This window comes from Saccopteryx leptura, chromosome 3 (genome assembly GCF_036850995.1).
Source record: "Saccopteryx leptura isolate mSacLep1 chromosome 3, mSacLep1_pri_phased_curated, whole genome shotgun sequence".
Lineage (NCBI taxonomy): Eukaryota > Metazoa > Chordata > Mammalia > Chiroptera > Emballonuridae > Saccopteryx > Saccopteryx leptura.
In genome coordinates this window covers 114260287-114282369 of record NC_089505.1, presented here as the reverse complement: position 1 = coordinate 114282369, position 22083 = coordinate 114260287, and the positions used below count along the sequence as shown (strand labels likewise).

Here is a 22083-nt window from a genome sequence, read left to right as displayed (position 1 = left end):
TATGTTTAGTTCACTTGTAACCTGAGGAAATGGGTTCTTTCTTCTTGCCAGCTAATTTTAATAGGAGGAAAGTTGACTCTTGCCTATTTCTTACAGTCAGCAACTGTAATTTTCCTACTTAATATTCTGAAGCAAATTCTACCTCCATATGTGAAGTGTGTTCCTCCAGTCAGGCCTAAGGGCAGGGGCTGTGTGTGGGAAAAATGCTCCTCTGTGAATTAATTAGCATCTCCATGTAAATTAGCAGTACACTAGTCTGATTCAGCATTTCTTGGGCTGTAACAATCTATGTGTCAGGGAGATGTCTAATACTAACCTTTCTTACAGAGATGCTATTGCATAGGGTGGGTCTTTGCAAACTAGAATGTACTGGCTCTACTGATTCACTCTTTGGTCACACTTGCTGAGAACACTAGACTCCTGGATGTGTTAATATAGACATCCTGGTACCTGTTTGTACTTCTGACAAGGAAGCAGGGTACCTGAGTATTTCCCTAGGTAGTAGTGCTGTGGCCTCAGCATTACCATGGTGTAATGGAATTTTCTGTTTACGATCTGTCCCTTACTAAATGTTTGGAAAACCTCCTGATTCCTCTGTATGCTATATTCCTAACAATTAACCAAATGCCTAGCACATACAGTGTCTTGGTGTTTGTTGAATGATTGAATTATATTTATTTCTAAACCTTTACTTGATAACCCCAGGAGACAGGCACTGATAAAGTGAATGACCAGAAAGCAGAACTTGAAAAGGAAGATGGCCATGTACTCTACAGACGCCTACGCCAGGTGGACCCAGAAATGGCTGCCAAGCTGCACCCACATGACAAGCGCAAAGTGGCCAGGTAAGAAAACCTAGGCCCAGCCCTGGCCGGTTGGCTCAGCGGTAGAGCGTCGGCCTGGTGTGCAGGAGTCCCGAGTTTGATTCCCGGCCAGGGCACACAGGAGAAGCGCCTATCTGCTTCTCCACCCCTCCCCCTCTCCTTCTTCTCTGTCTCTCTCTTCCCCTCCCGCAGCCGAGGCTCCATTGGAGCAAAGATGGCCCGGGCGCTGGGGATGGCTCTGTGGCCTCTGCCTCAGGCGCTAGAATGGCTCTGGATGCAACAGAGTGACTCCCCAGAGGGGCAGAACATCGCCCCCTGGTGGGCATGCCGGGTGGATCCCGGTCTGGCGCATGCGGGAGTCTGTCTGACTGCCTCCCAGTTTCCAGCTTCGGAAAAATGAAAAAAAGAAAAGAAAAGAAAGCGTAGGCCCACTGACCTAGAGTTCCTTTAGAGCAGGGGTCTCAAACTCGCAGCCCGCGAGCCGCATGCAGCCCGCTGAACAATTTTGTGCGGCCCGCAGACTAATCCACGAAGTTCAAAATATTTTGGATAAAATTAAGTAAGCCTAGGGGCCTACTTGTATTTTTCATTTCTCTAGCATCCTAGCTAGATATTAGCTTAGTTAACAGCAGTTGTGATGCGAACTACAGTTTCTGGTCGTTTTGTGACACTGAGTAAACTGCATGTACGATTGTGCTTGTTGTACTGATTTTTTTTTGTTTTCAACTGCAGTGAGAAAAGTGTTGCGTAACAGTTGCCTTTTGTAGACCTAGTGCGGCCCGCCGATCGGCTGTGATTTTGCTCTGCGGCCCACATGCTGAATTGAGTTTGAGACCCCTGCTTTAGAGTTAGAGGGCAGTCAGTTCTTCAGTGTGCCTGGGTGATGGGCAAGAGGTTTGGTGATAGTTAGTGGAGACTGATGTATCTTATAGCTTAGAAGGTTAGGAGGCCCTGAATTACTGCCGAAGTCCAACTCCCTCAGTAAATAATTGCACCCTACTTCATTGTTATCTTTTAAAATGCATAATACAATATGGTTTTTTCCTAGGATCTGTGTAATCTTGCTTCATTTTCTATTGATCTTTGCTTGTATAACAGTTTTCATATAAATTTTTCTGGCATGCAGTCGGTTTACATTGTGATTTGGGTTTCATAATTGATTGTGCAATACAGAGTTCTACCCTAGCAGCTTTCCCAGTGGGAGGTAGGTTCATAAGCTGCCTCATAGATCAGCTCACCTTTACACATGGAGATTTTCTTGAAGGGAAGAGAAAAGTGGTGAATGAACTAATAAGGTCATGTTTTCTTAGGTTTTAATATTGCAGCCTCATGTGCTAAATGTATTTTTCTGTGTTGGGAGTAGTACTATATCTGGCAGACTATAGGATCTAACGAAGTAACTACTATGTTCATGTTATACAGATTAAATATTGTAGCAACATCTGGTATTGATAGGGATTATGAAGTATTGAGTCAAGTGAATGTTCTAGATCATATTACCAAATTCTTATTTCATTATTGCCTCCCACCCCACCCAGAAACCTTTTTAGAAATATTTTTCCACCTGACCAAGTGGTTACACAGTGAATAGAGCATCAGCCTGGGACACAGAGGAACCAGGTTTGAAACCCTGAGGTCCTTGGCTTGAACACAGTCTCATTGGCTGGAGTGCAGGCTCACCAGCTTGAGCACAGGGTCGCTGGCTTGAGCATGATATAGACATGACTCATGGTCACTGGCTTGAGCCCAAAGGTCACTGGCTCAGCTGGAGGTCCCCCCATCCCCGCCCCATCAAGGCACATATGAGAAAGCAATCAATGAACAACTAAGGTGCTACAACAAAGAATTTAGGCTTTTCATCTCTCTCCCTTCCTGCCTGTCTCTGTCTCTGTTTTGTTTTTGTGGGGTTTTTTGCCTCCTTGAGGGCAGTATTGCCCTGGTGATAATGCCTCTTCTGGATAAATGAAGTTTATACTTTCCAGTATCCAAACATTTTATTCAGACATTTTATTTATTTATTTATTTTTTTTTTTTCTGAAGCTGGAAACGGGGAGAGACAGTCAGACAAACTCCTGCATGCGCCCGACAGGGATCCAACCGGCACGCCCACCAGGGGGCGACACTCTGCTCACCAGGGGGCGATGCTCTGCCCCTCCGGGGCATCGCTCTGTTGCGACCAGAGCCACTCTAGCGCCTGGGGCAGAGGCCAAGGAGCCATCCCCAGCGCCCGGGCCATCCTTGCTCCAATGGAGCCTCAGCTGCGGGAGGGGAAGAGAGAGACAGAGAGGAAGGAGAGGGGGAGGGGTGGAGAAGCAGATGGGCGCTTCTCCTGTGTGCCCTGGCCGGGAATCAAACCCGGGACTTCTGCACGCTAGGCCGACGCTCTACCACCGAGCCAACCGGCCAGGGCTTATTCAGACATTTTAATAGACATATTTCAAAAAATTTTGGATAATTCAGGACCATTATAGTGAACATTCATTTTTATATTGTTTTATGATATGATTCTGTACCTTGGTGTTTGTTTTTTTTTATTGATGATTTTAGAGAGATGGAGGAAGGAAGAAAGTGGGAGAGAGGAAAGCATTCATTTGTTGTTCCACTTAGTTGCATTCATTGTTTGCTTCCTATATCTGCCATGATGGGGGATCGAACCTGCAACCTTTGTGTTTTGGGGGCCAAGCTCGGTCTTTATTATCCACTCTTTATCAAGTAGTCCTTTCTTATCATCTCTCTTCATTGTCTACTTCTAAACTAGTAATGAGTTGAGAATTGAGAATTGTGTCTTTGTAAGAGTCAATCCGTTCTAAGCAAGAGCTCTAGAGTCTCTCTTTTAGAGAAAATTGGAAGACTCTTCATCTTTCTTTTAGTTTGAGCCTGTATTCTAACTTCTATAAAGTAAGGTAACTATCACTATACATTTTTTCCTCATAGGTCCTCTTTGCATGACTAATGATACGGAATGAGAGGGGGTCTCTAGTCTTGTGTTAGAGTTTCAGGAAGTAGAATTGGGTCAGGAAGGGAAAGATCACTTTCAAGCTGATAAGTTGTAATCACCCAGAGTGGTAGAGTATAGATTTGGGAGTTAAATTACCTGGTGCTGTATAACATAATAGATACCGACAGAGTGAATGGTGGCTTAAGAGTATGTGAATTCTTTCTTCAGTGATCTTTGTGCTAGCAGAGTACAGAATTAGTCAGAATTTTAGACATATTTAAAAAGAAAGTTGATGAGCTGGCTATACAACATACTTTTGTACTGTGGGAAAGGAATTCCAGCGAGACTAGACTTGTTGGCTTGTAACAAAGTGTCCCAAACAAGTTCTTTTACTGCTTACCTGAAATAAGTTCCATTCTATGTATGTAGAAGAAACCTGTTGTTCTGAACCTGTTTAACTGATTTCAGAAAAAACCTGATATTTATTTAAGAAATTTTTATTGATTGATTTGAGAGAGAGAGAGAGAGAAACATCAATTTGTTCCACTTATTTATGCATTCATTGGTTGATTCTTGTATGTGCTCTGACCAGGAATCAAACGTGCAACCTTGGTGTATCAGGTGGATGCTCTAACCAACTGAGCTACCCAGCCAGGACCAATTGGTGTGTGTTTAGAGGAATATTATTATTTCTTACTTTACTTAAAGGTTTTTTTAGGACCCTTTTCTGAGTAGGTATAGAATTGCAGTAACCTGGACTTTCATGCCTTCAGGGGCTTATGCTGTAAAAATGAGAATAAGATGTTTTATAATAAAAATAGCCTCTCCTTGAGAATGAATATTTCCTAATAGTTTTTATAGGTGTACCTCTCTCCTCCCAAATTACTTAGGAGCTTGCAAGTGTTTGACGAAACAGGAATCTCTCATAGTGAATTTCTTCATCGTCAACATGCAGAGGAAGGTGGTGGTCCCCTTGGAGGCCCTCTGAAGTTCCCTAACCCTTGCATCCTCTGGCTTCATGCTGACCAGAAAGGTAAAAGTTCATTTGAGATAGATCTTATGGTATTGCATACTATATATAAAATGCTTGAATTCATGAGTGGCTCGTAATAAACACTGAACAAGTATTAGCTATTAATTTTACTTTCATTATCATTATTTATTGACTTAGTAAGGCACAGTGCCATTCCCCTAAGTGTCTATCTGGAAAGGGAGTAAAGGCAGCCCTGGCACTAGGATAAGATACCAAGGGTGGGATAAGATGTGACGGGTGGGATGGAAAAAGAAGGCTATCCAGGGAAGACACAAAGGAGAAAGCTCAGAGAAGGAAGGCTCCTGTGGAAGAGGTTGATGCATCAAATATTCTCCACGGTACTTGGATTTCAGAGATGGACAGAGACAATGCCTGCTCTTAATAAGCTCCCCGTCTGGTGAGGCAACAAATAATGAGGCAGTGCTACATTGTGATACACGTGGGGCTAGAAAGTGCTGTGGGGCCACAGAGAAGGGAGGAGGAGCATTTTCTGTGGGGGAGTGAGGGACCACTTTCTAGAGGTAACCATGAGCTAGGTCTGGAAAGATGAGTTTATTATGAGAATAGGCAGTGTAGTGTAGTTGTTTTTTTAAAAAATCTTTCCAGGCATGACCTGTGGTGGCGCAGTGGATAAAGCATCAACCTGGAATGCTGAGGTTGCTGGTTCAAAACCCTGGGCTTGCCTGGTCAAGGCACATATGGGAGTTGATGCTTCTTGCTCCTCCTCCCTCTTCTCACTGTCTCTCTCTCCTCTCTAAAAAATGAATAAAATCTTTAAAAAAAAGATAAAAAAATCTTTTCATTGATAGAGAAAGGGGGGGGGGAATGAGAGAGAGAGAGAGAGAAGCATCAACTCGTTCCACTTTGTTCCATTTAGCTGTGCACTCATGGTTACTTCTCATATGTGCCCTGATAGGGGATCAAACCTACAACCTCAGCACGCAGGGACAACACTCTCCCCTGTGCAGCCTGGCTAAGGTAATATAGCATAGCTTTTAAGAGCGCAGTCTCTGGCCCAGACTGACTGGGATGCAGATTCTGGCTCCATCATCATCTAGCTATGTGAGTTTTAAGGCAAGGTAGTTTACCTTTCTGTGCCCTGAATTGCTCTCCTGTAAAATGGAGATAATGTTAGTACATCTCTCTCAGCTTCATTGAGGATTAGTTGAGTAATAATACAAAACACTTAGAATGTGCCTGACACATCTAGAGTCTTTAGTAAATGGAAACTTTTCAGGATGATAGTGACAATGGTTTAGTATCATTGTAGGCCAAGAAATAGCAGTGGCAGAGATACAGAAAATCATGACTGTGAAATGGTGCGATTTTGTTATTATTTTAGTTATACATTTATAGGAAAAGGTAATGTTTAATTTTTCTACTGATTTGAGAGAAAGAAGAAAGGGGAGAAATAGAGGAAGAAAGAGAAAAAGAGAGAAATGTAAACTTTGCTCTACTTAGTTGTTCCACTTAGTTGTGCACTCATTTGTTGCTTCTTGTACGTGCCCTGACTGGGGATCAAACCCATGACCTCAGCATGGGACAATGCTTGATCCACTGAGCCACCTGGCCAGGGCAGTAATGTTTTAATAATGAAATTTTTATAAATTAAAACATGTCCTACAGTTCAGCATAAAAGAACAGCATCTGATTTATAATAAAGCTGTGTTTGACCACTGCATCTGAATGATTATGACCTCTTTGTTCCTTTGTCTGGTGCACTAGTTCAAGACATACCTAGGGAGGGCTTTTTTTTTTCTTTTCTTTCTGAAGCTGGAAACGGGGAGAGACAGACAGACTCCCGCATGCGCCCGACCGGGATCCACCCGGCACGCCCACCAGAGGAGATGCTCTGCCCCTCTGGGGCGTCGCTCTGCCAGAGCCACCCTAGCGCCTGGGGCAGAGGCCAAGGAGCCATCCCCAGCACCCGGGCCATCTTTGCTCCAATGGAGCCTTGGCTGCGGGAGGGGAAGAGAGAGACAGAGAGGAAGGAAGGGGGGGGGTGGAGAAGCAAATGGGCGCTTCTCCTGTGTGCCCTGGCCGGGAATCGAACCCGGGTCCCCCGCACGCCAGGCCGACGCTCTACCGCTGAGCCAACCGGCCAGGGCCAAGGCCTAGGGAGGGCTTTGAACTAAAGTTCCTGGTTCCTATTCAGGGTGTCATCTGAGAGTCCTTAAATGTAAAATAATACAAAGTTAGAGTAACAAATACGATGAAGAAAAAGTGAGAAGGATAAACCAGGGGGCTCTCTGCTGCCTCTGAAATGAACAGTGGATATATGCTCCATATGGGAATAAAATACTTGTCCTCCCTAAAGGCTGCAATTGTATGTATGCTTTCCTCTTTATATTTTAAGAATACATGTGTTTCATTCTGGCTGTTTTTATTGGAGTTACAGAGTCATAAGTGTGACTAAATATAATACGAGTTATTATATTATCTTTGGACTCTGAACCCTTTCTTCCATTTGAACGAATTCTCTTTGTGCAGCCTGTCCATTCATCATGTAAGTATATAGTACACACCTACAGCAGGCTTGCTGGTGATGGGCTAATTTGATTCAAGTTCTAGATGAGCGCTTGGATAAGAGGGTGGATGACATGCTTGCTGCTGGGCTCTTGGATGAACTAAGGAATTTTCACAGACGCTATAATCAGAAGAAAGTTGCAGAAAATAGGTGAGGACTTAACTTATTACTTTAACCTACTCTCTCTATCACTTGCTTATGGTCAAAAGACCATGAACACAATACTGGCTTTGGGTTTCCTTGTTTAATAGCCTTTGTCCTTGGCATTGGTATACCTTGTTGGAGGGAGGTTTGGTATACTTGTTACAGTTGTAGTTTTCTAATCTGTCAAGCATTCCCAGGAGTTAATTTTCAAGGGAAGTACCTGGCAGTTTGTGGGGGTGGTGGAGGAAGGAGTTCAGAGAGGCAGTAAGTGCTAAGGATCTCAATTTCCTCATCTAAGGGATGAAGTGGCTCAGCTAGATCCTCTCCAAGCTCCCTGCTAGCTCTCAGATGTAAGGGCTCATCTGCTGATGCTCTCCTGTTCCCAGCCAGGACTATCAACGTGGTATCTTCCAATCAATTGGCTTCAAGGAATTTCACGAGTTCCTGATCACTGAGGGAAAATGTACACCAGAGACTAGCAACCAGCTCCTAAAGAAAGGTGTGAATGTCTCCATTTAACCTAGCCTTGGACACACATCCTTGGGTGACAGAGTTTCCTGCTGGTGTGGTCTGAGAAAGCTGAGGCTAGAAGAGTCCCAAATGGCCTGCAGCTCAGAATTGAGATTTTTTCTATCAAGCGTCCACCAGTGTACTGCTGTGGCTAGTTTTCTCTACTGCTGGGCTGGTTGGGCCTGCCTTTTGGCTGGGGTGAAAAGTGCTTAGAGGTTCTTATATATACTTTGTTTTTCAGGAATTGAGGCTCTGAAACAAGTGACTAAGAGATATGCCCGGAAGCAAAACCGATGGGTTAAAAACCGTTTTTTGAACAGTAAGTCTATGTTTTTCCTTATCCTCAGGGTCTGTTTTCAATAGAATATAGGTGTCCTCAGCCCACCCAGAAAATGGACCTGGTCTAAAATTGGAAACCTGACCTGGGTGGGTGTCTGTTGCATAAATGATCGTCCAGGAGTATTTTCTTGTGATGGCTCAGAAAGCAAATCTTTCCACTGAGGAGTCTGCCTTATGCTTTGAAAATGTGTGTGCTGGCTACAAATAGGTAAGAGCAAAATAGCAACTTCTTAGTAGAGTTGGTGCTCAGTATTAATTTTAGCTTCTAATTTTGAAAAGCAATCAAATTTCTGTAGGTATGCTTTCCTAATTAAAATGGTTCTTGAGCCACATGAGCAGTGTAAAAAGACAAAACTTTTACCAGTAGCACTTTTTTTTTTTTTCTTTTCTGAAGCTGGAAACGGGGAGAGACAGTCAGACAGACTCCCGCATGCGCCCAACCAGGATCCACCCGGCACGCTCACCAGGGGTTGATGCTCTGCCCCTCCGGGGCATTGCTCTGTCGCGACCAGAGCCACTCTAGCGCCTGGGGCAGAGGCCAAGGAGCCATCCCCAGCGCCCGGGCCATCTCTGCTCCAATGGAGCCTGGGCTGCGGGAGGGGAAGAGAAGAGAGAGAGACAGAGAGGAAGGAGAGGGGGAGGGGTGGAGAAGCAGATGGGCGCTTCTCCTGTGTGCCCTGGCCGGGAATCGAACCCCGGACTTCTGCACGCCAGGCCGATGCTCTACCACTGAGCCAACCGGCCAGGGCCACCAGTAACCCTTTTGTGTTCAAATATGTGGTGCTTCAAACTGCTTCAACTTTGGCCCTGGCGGTTTGCTGAGTGGATAGAGCGTTGGCCCAATATACAGACATCCCAGATTTGATCCCTGGTCAGGGCACACAGCAAAAGCGACCATCTGCTTCTCTTCCTCTGCCTCTCCCTCTTCTCTCATGCTTCCCTTCTCCCAGCCAGTAGGTTGATTGGTTCGAGCATCGGCCCCAGGTGCTGAGGATAGCTCGGTTGATTTCCGAGTATTGACCGACTCCAGACATGGGCCACTGGGGCGCATGCGGGAGTCTGTCTATCTCCCCTCCTCTCAGTTAAAAAAAAAACAAAAAACTGCAACTTTTAGTTGAATAGCACTTTTAAGGAAAATCTCAGTCATTGATCCTTAGCATTAAGTTTGGTGCTGTATGTAAATTATTGAGCCTTAAAGGTAGGTGTTATTCTTTTCTTTTTGCAGATGTGGAAATGGAGGCATAGACAGGTTAAATTACTTGCCAAAAAACCCGTAGCCAATAAGAGCTAGACTATTGAGTGGCGGGCCTGACTCTGCTTTCCATTGGTCTTAATTCCTTTAGCTATAATTACAGCTAGACAGCATTAGTATTGGCCTTGGGTAAGAAACTGTGCTTATTAAGAGATTAAGCATAAGTGAATCCCAGTTTTATCTTGTGACACTTTAAAATATGCTTCTCAGTCATCCATTTACCTTTGACTTCTGCTTTTAGTTACAGATGAGGACAGCTGAGGCCCTCCCCTCTCTCAGTGCTTCCGAACATGAACACCTTGACTCATGTTGTTGACTACCGATGGAAGTCTCTCCGGCTCTCACTTTCTGACAGAGCTCTCCTTTGTCCTTCTGGTGCCAAAAGGCTCTTTACACTTTCTTCTACTTATCCTGCTTTCTCTGCATGTCCTCATAGAAGAAGTCTGAGTCAGCTGAAATGAAGTTCACTCTGAATTTCTAATGCAGCTTCTCTTCTCCCCAGGGCTACAATTAGTCTGTAACAAAAGATGTTTTTTGTAATGATTTGGAACTTCCTCCTGTGGTAGAGCCACAATAACTCCCCCGTCTCCGAATCAGGAGGGGCTGATGGCACAGTGCATCATACGCCCATTCCTCATTCATGCGTGTGCCGGCCCAGTCCTGGTGCTGGTGTGAAAGGCACAGCTGCCCTGCAAATCAGGAGCTGTGTGTGATTGGCCAGGGCTGGCCTGCTGGGATATGGTTCTGGCAGGAAGCCAGAGGGACTTCCCCACCCCAGCTTGGCTTTGGACTCAAGCCAGGAATAGCAGCTGGGAGCCGAGAACTTGTTGAAAGGTGCTTAGACAGGGCACAGAAGCCCAACAAAGGACTTAGAGGGGAAAGGAAAATATAGAGTGGCCTGGAAACAGGTGCAGAGCTTAGCCAAGGCCAGGTGTGCTGTGGATGCTGCCTGCGCCCTCCCAGTCTCACCTTTCCATGTGGTGGCAGGTGCAGCCCAGTCCACTTTAAGAAGAATCTTATTTGTGGTTGGCACAATCAAAAGGCTAGCACCTGCCAGCCGTTGGCATCCTGAAGACTTTGATGTTTTTGTCCATGGGGCAATGCTCTTTGTCTTTAGGCAACTCACTTAACCTAGCTGTGGAAGGCAATTTAGTATGTCCACAGACTGGGGAAGCTACCAGCAGAGACTAAACATGGTTGGCTCATTGGATGAAATGCCAATAGCTGTACTCTTGGCTGCCTCCAGTCTAATTTCCACTTAGAAGTACTTCAAGCTATTAGTTTATTCCCTCCTATGGTGTGCTGTCTTTATATTGTAGCCCAAACAGTGGTCATTAGAGCTGTTATTCTGTGTTGTGTTCATGACTGATTTGGAAGATCCTACACTCGAGACTCTGGATTATATAGCTAGACTTGTTGGCTACAGACCAGTCAACCTTCTAAGTCGTTCTTGGATTGTATGTTGCTCTCTGGTTTGTTTTTCTGGTTAGAATGAATGGCATGGTCAGAATGTTAATTGCTTTGGCCTCCATGTTTCCCTTGAGGGTTTTGAAGTCCTGGCAGCAGAATAGATTAGGTCTTGGAGGCTGACCTCTCACAACTTTTGTTTCTCATCATTAGGACCTGGTCCCAGTGTCCCCCCAGTATATGGCTTAGAAGTATCTGATGTGTCAAAATGGGAGGAGTCTGTTCTTGAACCTGCTCTTGAAATTGTGCGAAGTTTCATCCAGGTGATTATTAATCATGGTACTGTCTATTGTCTGGTTTTCAGACAGCTTTCCTTACCTTACACCTTTCTTGCTATGTCAGAAACCAAGCCTTCTTTTCTATGGAGTAGCGCAGAAGGGCTGGCTGCTTTTAGATCCCTGGAGGCTGCGTTTCTACTTTCATATTCAGAAAGGTTGTTGCTAAAATCTGTTCACAGCCCACCTGCTCTCTGGGATGAGGAAAGGGATCATGGGACAATCCTACTCTCCTCAATATCAGAGAATGATATCCACGTCTCTTTGAATTGAATGCTTCTCCCCATCCTCCCCTTTTTCTGGCAGGGCCATAAGCCTGCTGCTGCTCCAGTGAAGATGCCATGCAATGAAACTGAGAACAAGAGAAGTTATCACATATGTGACCTCTGTGATCGAATCATCATTGGGGACCGAGAATGGACAGGTAGAGTCTGGGGAAGGGCACAGAGAAATCTCATGGGTGGGTCACACTGACTCATGAAATGTGAGGTCTTTGCTAGGTTGAATGTTGGCGTCTGCTTATTTATAAAGGGGGGGCCAGACTCCCCTGAGAGCCTGTACTCAAATTTCATGGGTGCCTTCCCGAATAGGACAGTTAGCTCTGTATTCTGAATTTCAGAGGAAGATCATATGCTCTTTAGCTTCAGAGTAGATATTTTTATACTGAAAGGTCTACAGTTTAATTTCCAGAACTTTTTTGACTCTTGTGACCTGCCTTATTATAGGAGTTCCTTCACTTGTCACGTTTAGACTTCAGTGGGGTGAGTTGGACTGTAAGGGAAGCCAGGCAGCTCACCCAAGAAACCACAGAAGCACAAACAGCCAGGAGGGAGCAGGCAGTGCAGTTGCTCTTCCTGCATACATGCTTCAGAAGTGGTGTCTCCTCAGTAATATTTAAGGTGATATGTTGAAATGGTGGTGGTTGCTAAAACTGATGAAAAGTGTTGTTTCACTTAACAACTAGCAAAGTGTGAAAGCAAGGCTGTCAGTCATGTATAAAGAAGGTAGTTACAGATAATAACTTCTTTATAAGATACTTCTGACCAATCAAGGTTTGTCCGGCACGAAGTTCTGTCCCTGTTTTAGAGGCTGGATCTGCCTCTGCCACAGTCACACTGTGCTCCCTCTGGATTTCTGTAGTCGCCCGGTCGAAGCCCAAAAGCCCTTAGTCTCCAGGCCTTGAATTTACATTGCATTTAGAGACTTGTTTAAGACTCATTTGTTTTATGCATAGTCGGACTACCTAGTGCCTGGAATCCTTCTGTTCAGGGCGCTGCTTGACATGGGATTCTCTTAGAAGTAGATTTTTCTCTCCACACCAACCAGTAGAATGATTAGTTCTGTTAACTGGTAACTCTGGCAAAATGAACTCCATTGTCAGAGACTGGGGACGGCTGTGATTGCCCAAGCAGCAGCAGAAGCCTCGATTGTCGTTGGTTTATAATGATGAAAGGGGAAGAGAGAGAGAGTGTCTGATTGTTTTTTCTAAAGGAAACTTAGTGGTTCGATTTCTCCAGTGTGCTTCAGGGATAGCCTTAGAGAAGCAACATTTGTGAGCCTTTGTGAGCTTAGCTTGTCTAAGCCCTTCTATAGTGCCATCTGTCAAGTCCTTGCTCCTATCTCCTGCTGCCATGGAGAGCCAGTCTAGAAACGCTTTTTTTTTTTTTTTTTTTTTTTTTTTTGCCTTAGGCTCTAATTGGAGAACAAAGCTGACTTTTTCTTTAAAGTAAACTCTTCTTTGACCTCCCATACTTATTTGTGCTTCTAAATCCTTAAAAATTATGATTTAAATATGTAGAAAACAGAATTTAATCTAGTTGTCTATTTTGGGGCGTCTTCCCAAGTAATTTTCTTGAAAAAGAACAGGACAGTGAAAAGGAGCTTGTGTGAGGTAGGCAGAGGGTGGGAATTGTCTTTGGAGTGAGAGGTCAGAAATTGATATCAGGCAACAGGAGCTTCACTGCTACTGTGGACCCTCCAAAGGGATCTCAGAAAAGAATGTTTCTCGTTTCTCGTTATCTGCCCGGAGCATTGTGTGTTTGGATAATGTGAGCCTTGTGGGTTAGTCATTCAAACGGCTTATCTGACCCAGGCAGAGAGATATGGGGGGGGGGGGGGGCAACTTATGTGTGCAGGAAGAAGTGGGAAGTGGGGAGGCATCTCTGGGTGCCGCAGACCCATGACAGGACCGGCAAGTGTCCTGCAATACAGACAAGGATTTGGATTTGTAACTTTTTATGGTGTGAGTTGAAATGTATCTGTAACAGGAAGCCCCATACTGAAAAGTTGAATCGGGAGTCCTGGTTCTGGAAAATTGGAGCTATAGATGAGCTGAGAAACTCATCTGCTGTGTACCTTGGAGAGAATGTAAGACCTTTGTGAACTTCAGTTTCCTCCTGTGTAAAATGAGCCAAATAGTACTGTCTGCAAGATTATTGGGAGGATTAGTGCTGTAAAGTGCCCAGCAGGGTACACTTGCTCTGGCAGCTTGCTGTAGTTTGCTTGCTAGCTGGCCATATGACTTATTCTTCCTGTAAAATTGTTAAGCAGCTACACCAATATACGTGCTGATCCTGTTATGTTAAAGAGAAAAGTTGCATAGTTTTATGTGCTTCTAGGATTAATTGTCGAAAATTCTAACGAGTTTTTGTTGTTGTTTCAGCACATATAAAATCCAAATCCCACTTGCACCAACTGAAGAAAAGAAGAAGATTGGACTCGGATGCCATCACCACTGTGGAAAGTCAGAGCTTTTCCCCAGACCGTGTCAAAGAGCTTAAAGAGAGTGGATCCTCAGGCCAGAATGATGAAGAGCTGAAATCTAGTGTTTAAGAGACATGTCCGGTGGCCTTTGCGGAGGTGGCGGGGATCCAGTTCCAGCGGGAGGGTTATGTCTGCCCCAGTCTGGGCGGAGGAGTGCTGTGCAGAATGCTCCCACCATTTTCTTTCAGTCAGTGGGGTGTCTCCAAAGTGTCACTTTCTCTGTCATGGAAATAGCAGGTCTTTTTCTTTTCTTTTTTTTTTTTTTTCTTCATTTTTCCGAAGCTGGAAACAGGGAGGCAGTCAGACAGACTCCCGCATGTGCCCGGCCGGGATCCACCCGACACGCCCACCAGGGAGCGATGCTCTGCCCATCTGGGGCGTCGCTCTGTCGCGACCAGAGCCACTCTAGTGCCTGAGGCAGAGGCCACAGAGCCATCCTCAGCGCCCGGGCCAACTTTGCTCCAATGGAGCTTTGGCTGTGGGAGGGGAAGAGAGAGACAGAGAGGAAGGAGAGGGGGAGGGGTGGAGAAGCAGATGGGCGCCTCTCCTGTGTGCCCTGGCCGGGAATCGAACCTGGGACTTCCACACGCCAGGCCGACGCTCTACTGCTGAGCCAACCAGCCAGGGCGAAACAGCAGGTCTTGACAGGTCTTGTGTGGCTGATGTGTCTGGCAAAGATGAGTTCAGGAAGTAATTTTTTTCTTTCAACCTTCTAGGTTCTATTTTTGAAAGAGGCACAAATTGTCCTTTTTTACACTTGAGGATTTTTTTGGTAATGAATACCAGGATTCACTATATCCCTTTAAAGAGAAGTTTTATGTCCCTGACTTTGGCTAAAAATATCTATAATTTCAAGACATATTATATAGATGACTGAATTATTGTGAGCCTGACATATCAGAGAGTTCTGAATTTGTGTGAGTGGCAAGAAAGGACTGGCCCCAATGAGATGATTAAGTGAACCAAACCAGTTCTTGGAATTCCGTAGAGAAGGAGAGTCCAATCAAGGTGGCTGTGACATTGGATTTGACAAACTAGACTTTGACATTTGTTGATGTCCTCGTGTGTGATAGTTACTATCACTATTGTCTTTCTATAGAGTTATCTATATTTTTAATGAGAAGTAAAGAAAAAGTTTGCAAGAGCCTCTTTAGTCTTTAAAAAGATATGTATGCTCAAGTCTAGTTTGTACTCAGTATGCTTTGTTATCAGCAGATGGCTTTTTCTCACATTTGACATTCTTTATATGATCATGCTGTTTGTTCATTTATTTAGCAAATGTTTATTGGAAGACATCTGGAGAAGGTCTTTTATTAGAGACTTAAGTTATTTCCCATTGATGCTCTCTTTCTGGAATGACTTGACCTGCAAACAGTGTTAAGTATATGTAAGTATATGTATGCATATAGCATGACCAGGCAGTGGCGCAGTGGATAGAGCATCAGACTGGGATGCAGAGGACCCAGGTTCGAGACCCAAGGTCGCCAGCTTGAGCGCGGGCTCATCTGGTTTGAGCAAGGGGTTACTCGGTCTGCTGAAGGCCCACGGTCAAGGCACATATGAGAAAGCAATCAATGAACAACTAAGGTGTCGCAACGAAAAACTGATGATTGATGTTTCTCATCTCTCTTTGTTCCTGTCTGTCTGTCCCTATCTATCCTTCTCTCTGACTCTCTCTCTGTCTCTGTAAAAAATAATAATAATAAAAGATAGACTTGCATTCACTTAAAAAAAGTATATATATGCATATTAGAGTTAAGCAGTTTTAAGTTTATAATTCAGCAGTATTAATTACATTCTCAATGTTGTGCAATTATCAGTGCTATTTGCAAAACTTTTTCATCACCCCCAACAGAAACTCTGTACCCATTAAGCAATAACTCCCCTCTCAAGCAATATTCTATTTGTTCAGAGTCTACAGTATGAGAGGCCCTGAACTAGGCAAGAGGGAATACAGAGATAAAGGAGATGTGGCTCTTGCTTGCAGGGAGCTTATAAATATCGTATATATACACAGACACCCAGCCTAGGTAAGAGAATATCAGAGGCCATAAGAACTGTGTAGAATTTCACTTTGGAGGGGATGGAGGGGAGGGGAAGGGATCTTGGAAGGAGCATTTCTGCTGGACCTTGAAAAGCAGTTCTTGGTAAATGTATTGTAATGGGTAAAGGGAAAGACTGTCATACTTCACTGGACCTTTTAAACAGTGCTGCATTCCGTAGCCTTGCTCTCTCTTTTATCCCTAACATTTTTTTAAAGTTTTATTTTTTTACCAGATTTATTTACATAGTTCAGAAATCAGGATGATATAAAAAGATTTATTGAGAAATTTTGCTCCCAGCTCCATGTCCTCTCTCCTCCCCTATATAGATAATCACTTGCCAGTTTTTATGTGTCTCAAGTTTTTAAGCGAAACCAAATACAGATATTTATTTATTTATTCCCTTGCCCAAAAGAATATAGCATATACTGTCTTCAACTGTCACCTTACCTATTGGCAGTACCTGGGTATGCATGAATTTTTTCTGCCATCTCTGTCAGGTCTCCTGTTTTTGTCCCTGACCATCACCCTAGGGTCCCCCGTATACTCACCTTCATATACTGATTGCAAGGGTTTAAGCCTAAACCAGCCCCTGAGGAATTCTCAAACTATGGCCAGCCCATTCATTCAGCCGGCAAATATTTTAGAGCACATTATGTGCTGTGAGCTATGCTAGACTCTGGGAACACAATGGTGATCACAGAAGTTCACATTGATCAAATAATTACAGAATCATAGCTGTGATAAGGGCTGCAAAGAAAGGACACTTGCTGTAAGAGCAGGTAATGTGAGGCTCTGCCTTGCCTTGTGTGGGAGTGTGTGTGTGTGTATGGGGAGGTGTGTTGAGGCACCTCACGTGGCACAGCATGATGCTGGGGCAAGAGTCGGGCTGGGATGCAGGTTTCAGTGACCTGGAGAGCTGGCTTTCTCAGCTTGACTTCAGTGGCTTCTCTTCCCCCTCTCTCCCCAGCCTATAGGATGTCCTTGGCCCCTTGAGTTTTTATTGAGCTTTATAACTGATTTGAATCTCAAAAATAAATATTTTTCTGGTCAAAGAATAAATTAGCATTGTATCTACCCAGTGTTGTTCTTTTTTTTTTTTTAAAGACTTTATTTATTCATTTTAGAGGAGAGAGAAGGGGGGAAGGAGCAGGAAGTATCAACTCCCACATGTGCCCCGACCGTGCATGCCTAGGGCTTCAAATCAGGGACCCCAGCGCTCCAGGGTCAATGCTCAATCAACTGCGCCACCACAGGTCAGGCCCCAGTGTTGTTCTTTACAATTAAGCATGGTATAATTTTCCCAGTCCGTTTATTATCTACTTCAGGAGCTAACGGGGTGGAAAGCCACACCTTCCCACTGGAAGTGGGGAATGAAACTTCCTGTGAGTCAGGCAGGACCAACACTTTATATACATTATCTTCTCACAGAGCCGTGGGAGGGAGATGCTTTTCTATTCCTGTTGCCCAGTGGGGGAAACAGGCTTGCAGAGGGTACAGCTGGTAATGGCGAGGCTGGTACTGAGGTACAGCTGGCAGACTCTAGAGCTCAGGCTGTTAAGCACTGTGTTAAGCTGGCTGTTTTCAGGGAGGAAACTTAGTCTTTCTGAAATGCTCTTCACTCGAGTTGCTAAATGTGTTTTAAAGCTTTTTAAAAGTTTCAGTGGACAAGCAGGAAAAACTAGTTTTAATAATTCTACCTCGGAAAGCCTTTAATCCTTCCATCTGAAATACCTGGGGCAGCAGCTTCCCAGTGAACTCACCGCTGTCTCTCTGACTGCCATTGTCAACCCTTTTCATCTCCTGGCACACAAACTAATCACTAAAATTCTGCACACCCAAATATACGTTTTTTGTCAGTCTGACAAAAAAAATAGTAGGTATAATATTGATTCATTCACAGTGGGTGGCTATTGTGCTGGCTGTAGTCATTTTTTAATTTGATAGTCTAAGGGAAAAGAGGTCAGTGCCCCTGACCAAATAGTCAGGTATTGCATGTTTTAAAAATTCTTGCGGAACATCAGTTGAAAAGCACAGCTCCTGGCATTGGAAATCAGGACTTTCTTGAAAGAAAAAAACGAAGTGTGCCTAATCCTAATGCTAAGGAAGCACCGTCAGAGTTGAAGGCACTGTGGTTGTGCCCAGTGCCTCTGTTCTTCCGCAAGATGGAACTTCTTCCCCAGCAGTTGAGAGCCTGGGAAGTCTGCATGGTCCCCTGACCTGAGGCATTGCCCTGGGGTAAGTTTTCCCTTCTCTGCCTGTTGTCCTCTGAATGACTTTGTTGCTGAGTATGGAGGAGGAAAGTATTTCTTTCTAGCTGAAAGGAGCCCTATCTTGTGCACAGGGGAGACTGAGGCCCAAAATACGAATGTTCCGCAGTCAGAGCAAGTTACAGCAAAGCCAGGACAAACCTCTCATTCAACAACTAAACCTCATAGCAGTCTCTTTTGAGAGTGGGGAAGGACAGAGAGACTACCGTGGGCTGTTTGTTCAGCCTGGAGTGTGGACCAGGAATGCCCTCTCTTACCGTCCATCTGGCCTTAGCTAATCCCTGGATAAGGCCGTGTGCCCAGAGTCTGAGCAGTAGCAGTACTGTCTGAATGGCTTTGGTAATTAATTCCAGCATTCAGCAAGCGATTAGGTCCATCTAAAATCTCTTCCCAGTTTTATTGAGATGTAATTGACATGATAAAATAAAAATCTTGACTATGCTTTGAACACTTCTTACTGTTCAGAAAATATTCTAAGGTTAGGAAATACTTTGAAAAGAAAGCGGGATTCTTAGTCTTTAAAATATTTTGCTTGATTTTTAGAGCTAAACAAGAGAACAGTTGATCTATAGGCACACGATTTGATCCTTTGTAACTCTTAGTAATTATTTATGTTCTTAGCCTCAGTTCCACATTCTACAAAGAGGATTTTTCAGCTTAAAACAAAACAGCACATTAAAAGCAGCACTCACTAGAAAGCAAGCTCTTAAAAATGTAGGAACCTGCCTGTATATTCCCAGCATTTAGAAATCAAAAAATATTGGTTGAATTAATTGCATGCCAGCATAAAAGTTAAGCGGTCTCTCCATAAGAGATCTGTTTTAATTATTAAGTAGCCTTTAACCAGACAAAGACATCTTGGGACAGAAGCTACAGGAAGGAATTTCTTTATTTGATTATCACATTCTTGGGACGTTAAGGCATTTTCTTTAAAAAAAAAAAAAAAAGGTTAATTGAACATTTGTAAAGTTTTTCTGAATACGCACAAAGGAAGTTACATGGTTTTATTTAGGTAAAAAGCTAAGCTGCTGTAACGGACTCAACAATACAGCAGTTTAAAGAACAAAAGTTTGTTTCTCACATAACAAACTCTGAGGGGAGTTAGCATTTCTGTGAAGTGAGCAGTCTGGGTCAGTGGGGCAGCTTTGCTCCAAGCGGTCACTCAGGGACACAGGTCCCTTATATCATGTTGCTCTCTAGTTTCGCGCAGGGGCATTGTCATCACCTGCGTGGTTGAAGCTGGGCCATCACTGGTTCTAGCCGGTGGGAAGGGGCCAAAGCATGGAGGAGGCGCACCTGATGCCTTATGGGCAGGCCCTGCAGTGGTGCGGGAACGTCTGCTCTCTTTCCATTGGCAAGAATGTGGTCAAATGGCCACAGCTAAGCTACCTGCAAAAGAGCCTGAGAAATGTAGTCTAGCCATGTGCCAAGAAAGAATGGGAGAACAGATTTTGGTGGGCAACTTGCAGTCTCCACTAAATTAGTAACATGGAAAGAGCACCAAATTCCAGGCTGGTCTGACTAATTAGCTCTGAAAGCTTGCTAGGGGCAAGTCTCTCCATTTCCCCATCTGTGAGATCAGTGAGTTGTATGACCTGACCTCTGAAATATTTCAGAAAGTAAAGCTTGACAAAATCTTGGCTGGTAAGCTTTTAAGACGAGAATTTTAAAAGCATATGGAACGTGAGACTGAAGGAGAATTAGGGCCAATGCTAACACTAGAGAGGGTGGGGAGGCCAGATAGGCGCTGGTGTCAGGGCATTGTGGAATCACTGAACAAAGGGCTGTAACTGCCTGCCACCAGACTTCTTTTTATGTGGGAAAAAAACTATTTGTACTTGCAGCTGAACACTTTAATATTCTATCTGCTTGACCTTGGGAAAAGTGCTCAGGCAGCCTGAGTTTCCTCATATATAAAATGGAGTTACTATCTCCATTTTGGGGGGGCATTGTAAGGGTTAAATGAAGACATCCTTTTGAAAACAGCATAGTGTTTGGCACTGCGTGCCGAGTAAATCATAGCTATAAATTAGAGTTGCCTTGTTGGGGGAAAATGATTAATGCTACTAAAGTGTTGGTTTATGGTATGGTGCCAGTTCCCAAAGTTATCAGGACACGCTCAGACTAGTTTGTCCGTCCACAGCACTAATGGCCAAAAACGGTGCCTCAGGCTTTATCTGCCACCCAACTAAGTTTCAGCTATTTGTTATTATTTTAATGCATATGCGTTTTTCATGGTTGCTTCAACTGTTTTCTTCACCTGAAATGCCCTTTACCCTATTCTTCACCTGGTAAACTCCTGCTCATCTTTCAAGGCCCCCAAGTCTGATGTCCTCTCTTTAGACAAGTCTTGGCTCCTCTAGAGAGTGTTGGTTTCTCCTTCTTATGTGTTCCCATAGCAGTTTATATATAATATTAGCAAGTCCGCATAGATACTACATGCCAATCATGTTCTAAGTACTTTACACATAACTCATTTAGTTCTCAACAGTCCAATGAGGTGATATTGTTGTTATTGGCTCTATTTTTTATTTTATTTATTTTTGCGGAGAGAGAAACACACACACACACATACAGGAAGGGAGAGAGATGGGAAGAGGGAGAGATGAGAAGCATCAATTTGTAGTTGCATCACTTTATTTATTCACTAATTGTTTCTCATATGTGCCTTGACCTGGTGGCTCAAGCCAAGCCAGTGACCTTGGGATCATGTTGATCCTGCACCCAAGCCAGCAACCTGCACTCAAGCTACAAGCCAGTGACCTCAGGGTTTCGAACCTGAAACTTCAGTATCCCAGGTCAACGCTCTATCCACTGCACCACCACCAGTCAGGCAGTAAAAAAAGATTTCTGAAGAAACTCTTTCACTAAGATGTTTATGTTAAGACTCATGATCACAAATGAAACAAGCCAAACCCAAACTAACTTAAGCAAAAAGGTGAATGTATGATGGGGATACAGTATTGGCAATGGTGGGATTCAGCTGATTCACACCAGTTCGGTAGAACTGATACCTAATCTTTTGTTGAGTTTGGTGAACTGGTTGTTAAAATGGCACTTTTAATCAGGGTTTGCCCTAAGGTGGGCACCTGGGCAACCACCCAATGTGGAAATCACAAAGTTATATCCCTTACTGTTATTTTTTGTTTGATTTTATTCTTCTGAAGTGAGAAGCAGGCCGGCAGAGAGATAGACTCCTGCATGCGCCCAACCGGGATCCACCCAGCATGCCCACTAGGGGGCGATGCTCTGCCCATCTGGGGTGTTGCTCCTTTGCAACTGGAGCCATTCTAGCGCCTGAGGCAGAGGCCATGGAGCCATCCTCAGCGCCCGGGCCAACTTTTGCTTCAGTGGAGCCTTGGCTGTGGGAGGGGAAGAGAGAGATAGAAAGGCGAGGGGGAAGGGTGGAGAAGCAGATGGGCACTTCTTCTATGTACCTGGCTGGGAATCGAACCTGGGACTTCCACATGCCAGGCCGATGCTCTACCACTGAGCCAACTGGCCAGGGCCTCCCTTACTGTTTTTTAATGTTCGTCTGCACAACAGTGTATTCTAAGTGCCCATACTAATGTTCATTCCATCCATAGGTGAAAAAAATTTAATGAAACTATGCTTGTATATTGATTCATTTCATAAAACTCATTATACCTTTGATGAAATACTACATTTTAATTCCCTCACGTTTGTTACTTCAGTAAA

General features: G+C 44.2%; 1 protein-coding gene across 2 annotated transcripts in view; it reads left to right on the top strand.

Moving 5' to 3' along the window:
- TRIT1 (tRNA isopentenyltransferase 1) overlaps positions 1-17191 on the top strand; it is a 64822-nt gene extending 47631 nt beyond the window's left edge. The window contains exons 4-11 of one of the 2 annotated variants that reach the window (XM_066375946.1): positions 706-845; positions 4653-4795; positions 7367-7472; positions 7853-7965; positions 8218-8295; positions 11188-11297; positions 11616-11733; positions 13972-17191. In XM_066375946.1, the coding sequence (XP_066232043.1) occupies positions 706-845; positions 4653-4795; positions 7367-7472; positions 7853-7965; positions 8218-8295; positions 11188-11297; positions 11616-11733; positions 13972-14141 (978 nt within the window). In that variant the 3' untranslated portion in view covers positions 14142-17191. Of the gene's footprint in view, positions 1-705; positions 846-4652; positions 4796-7360; positions 7473-7852; positions 7966-8217; positions 8296-11187; positions 11298-11615; positions 11734-13971 lie in introns of both variants that reach the window. The other variant, XM_066375945.1, reaches the window with a different exon arrangement.
- The last annotated feature ends 4892 nt before the right edge of the window (positions 17192-22083 follow it).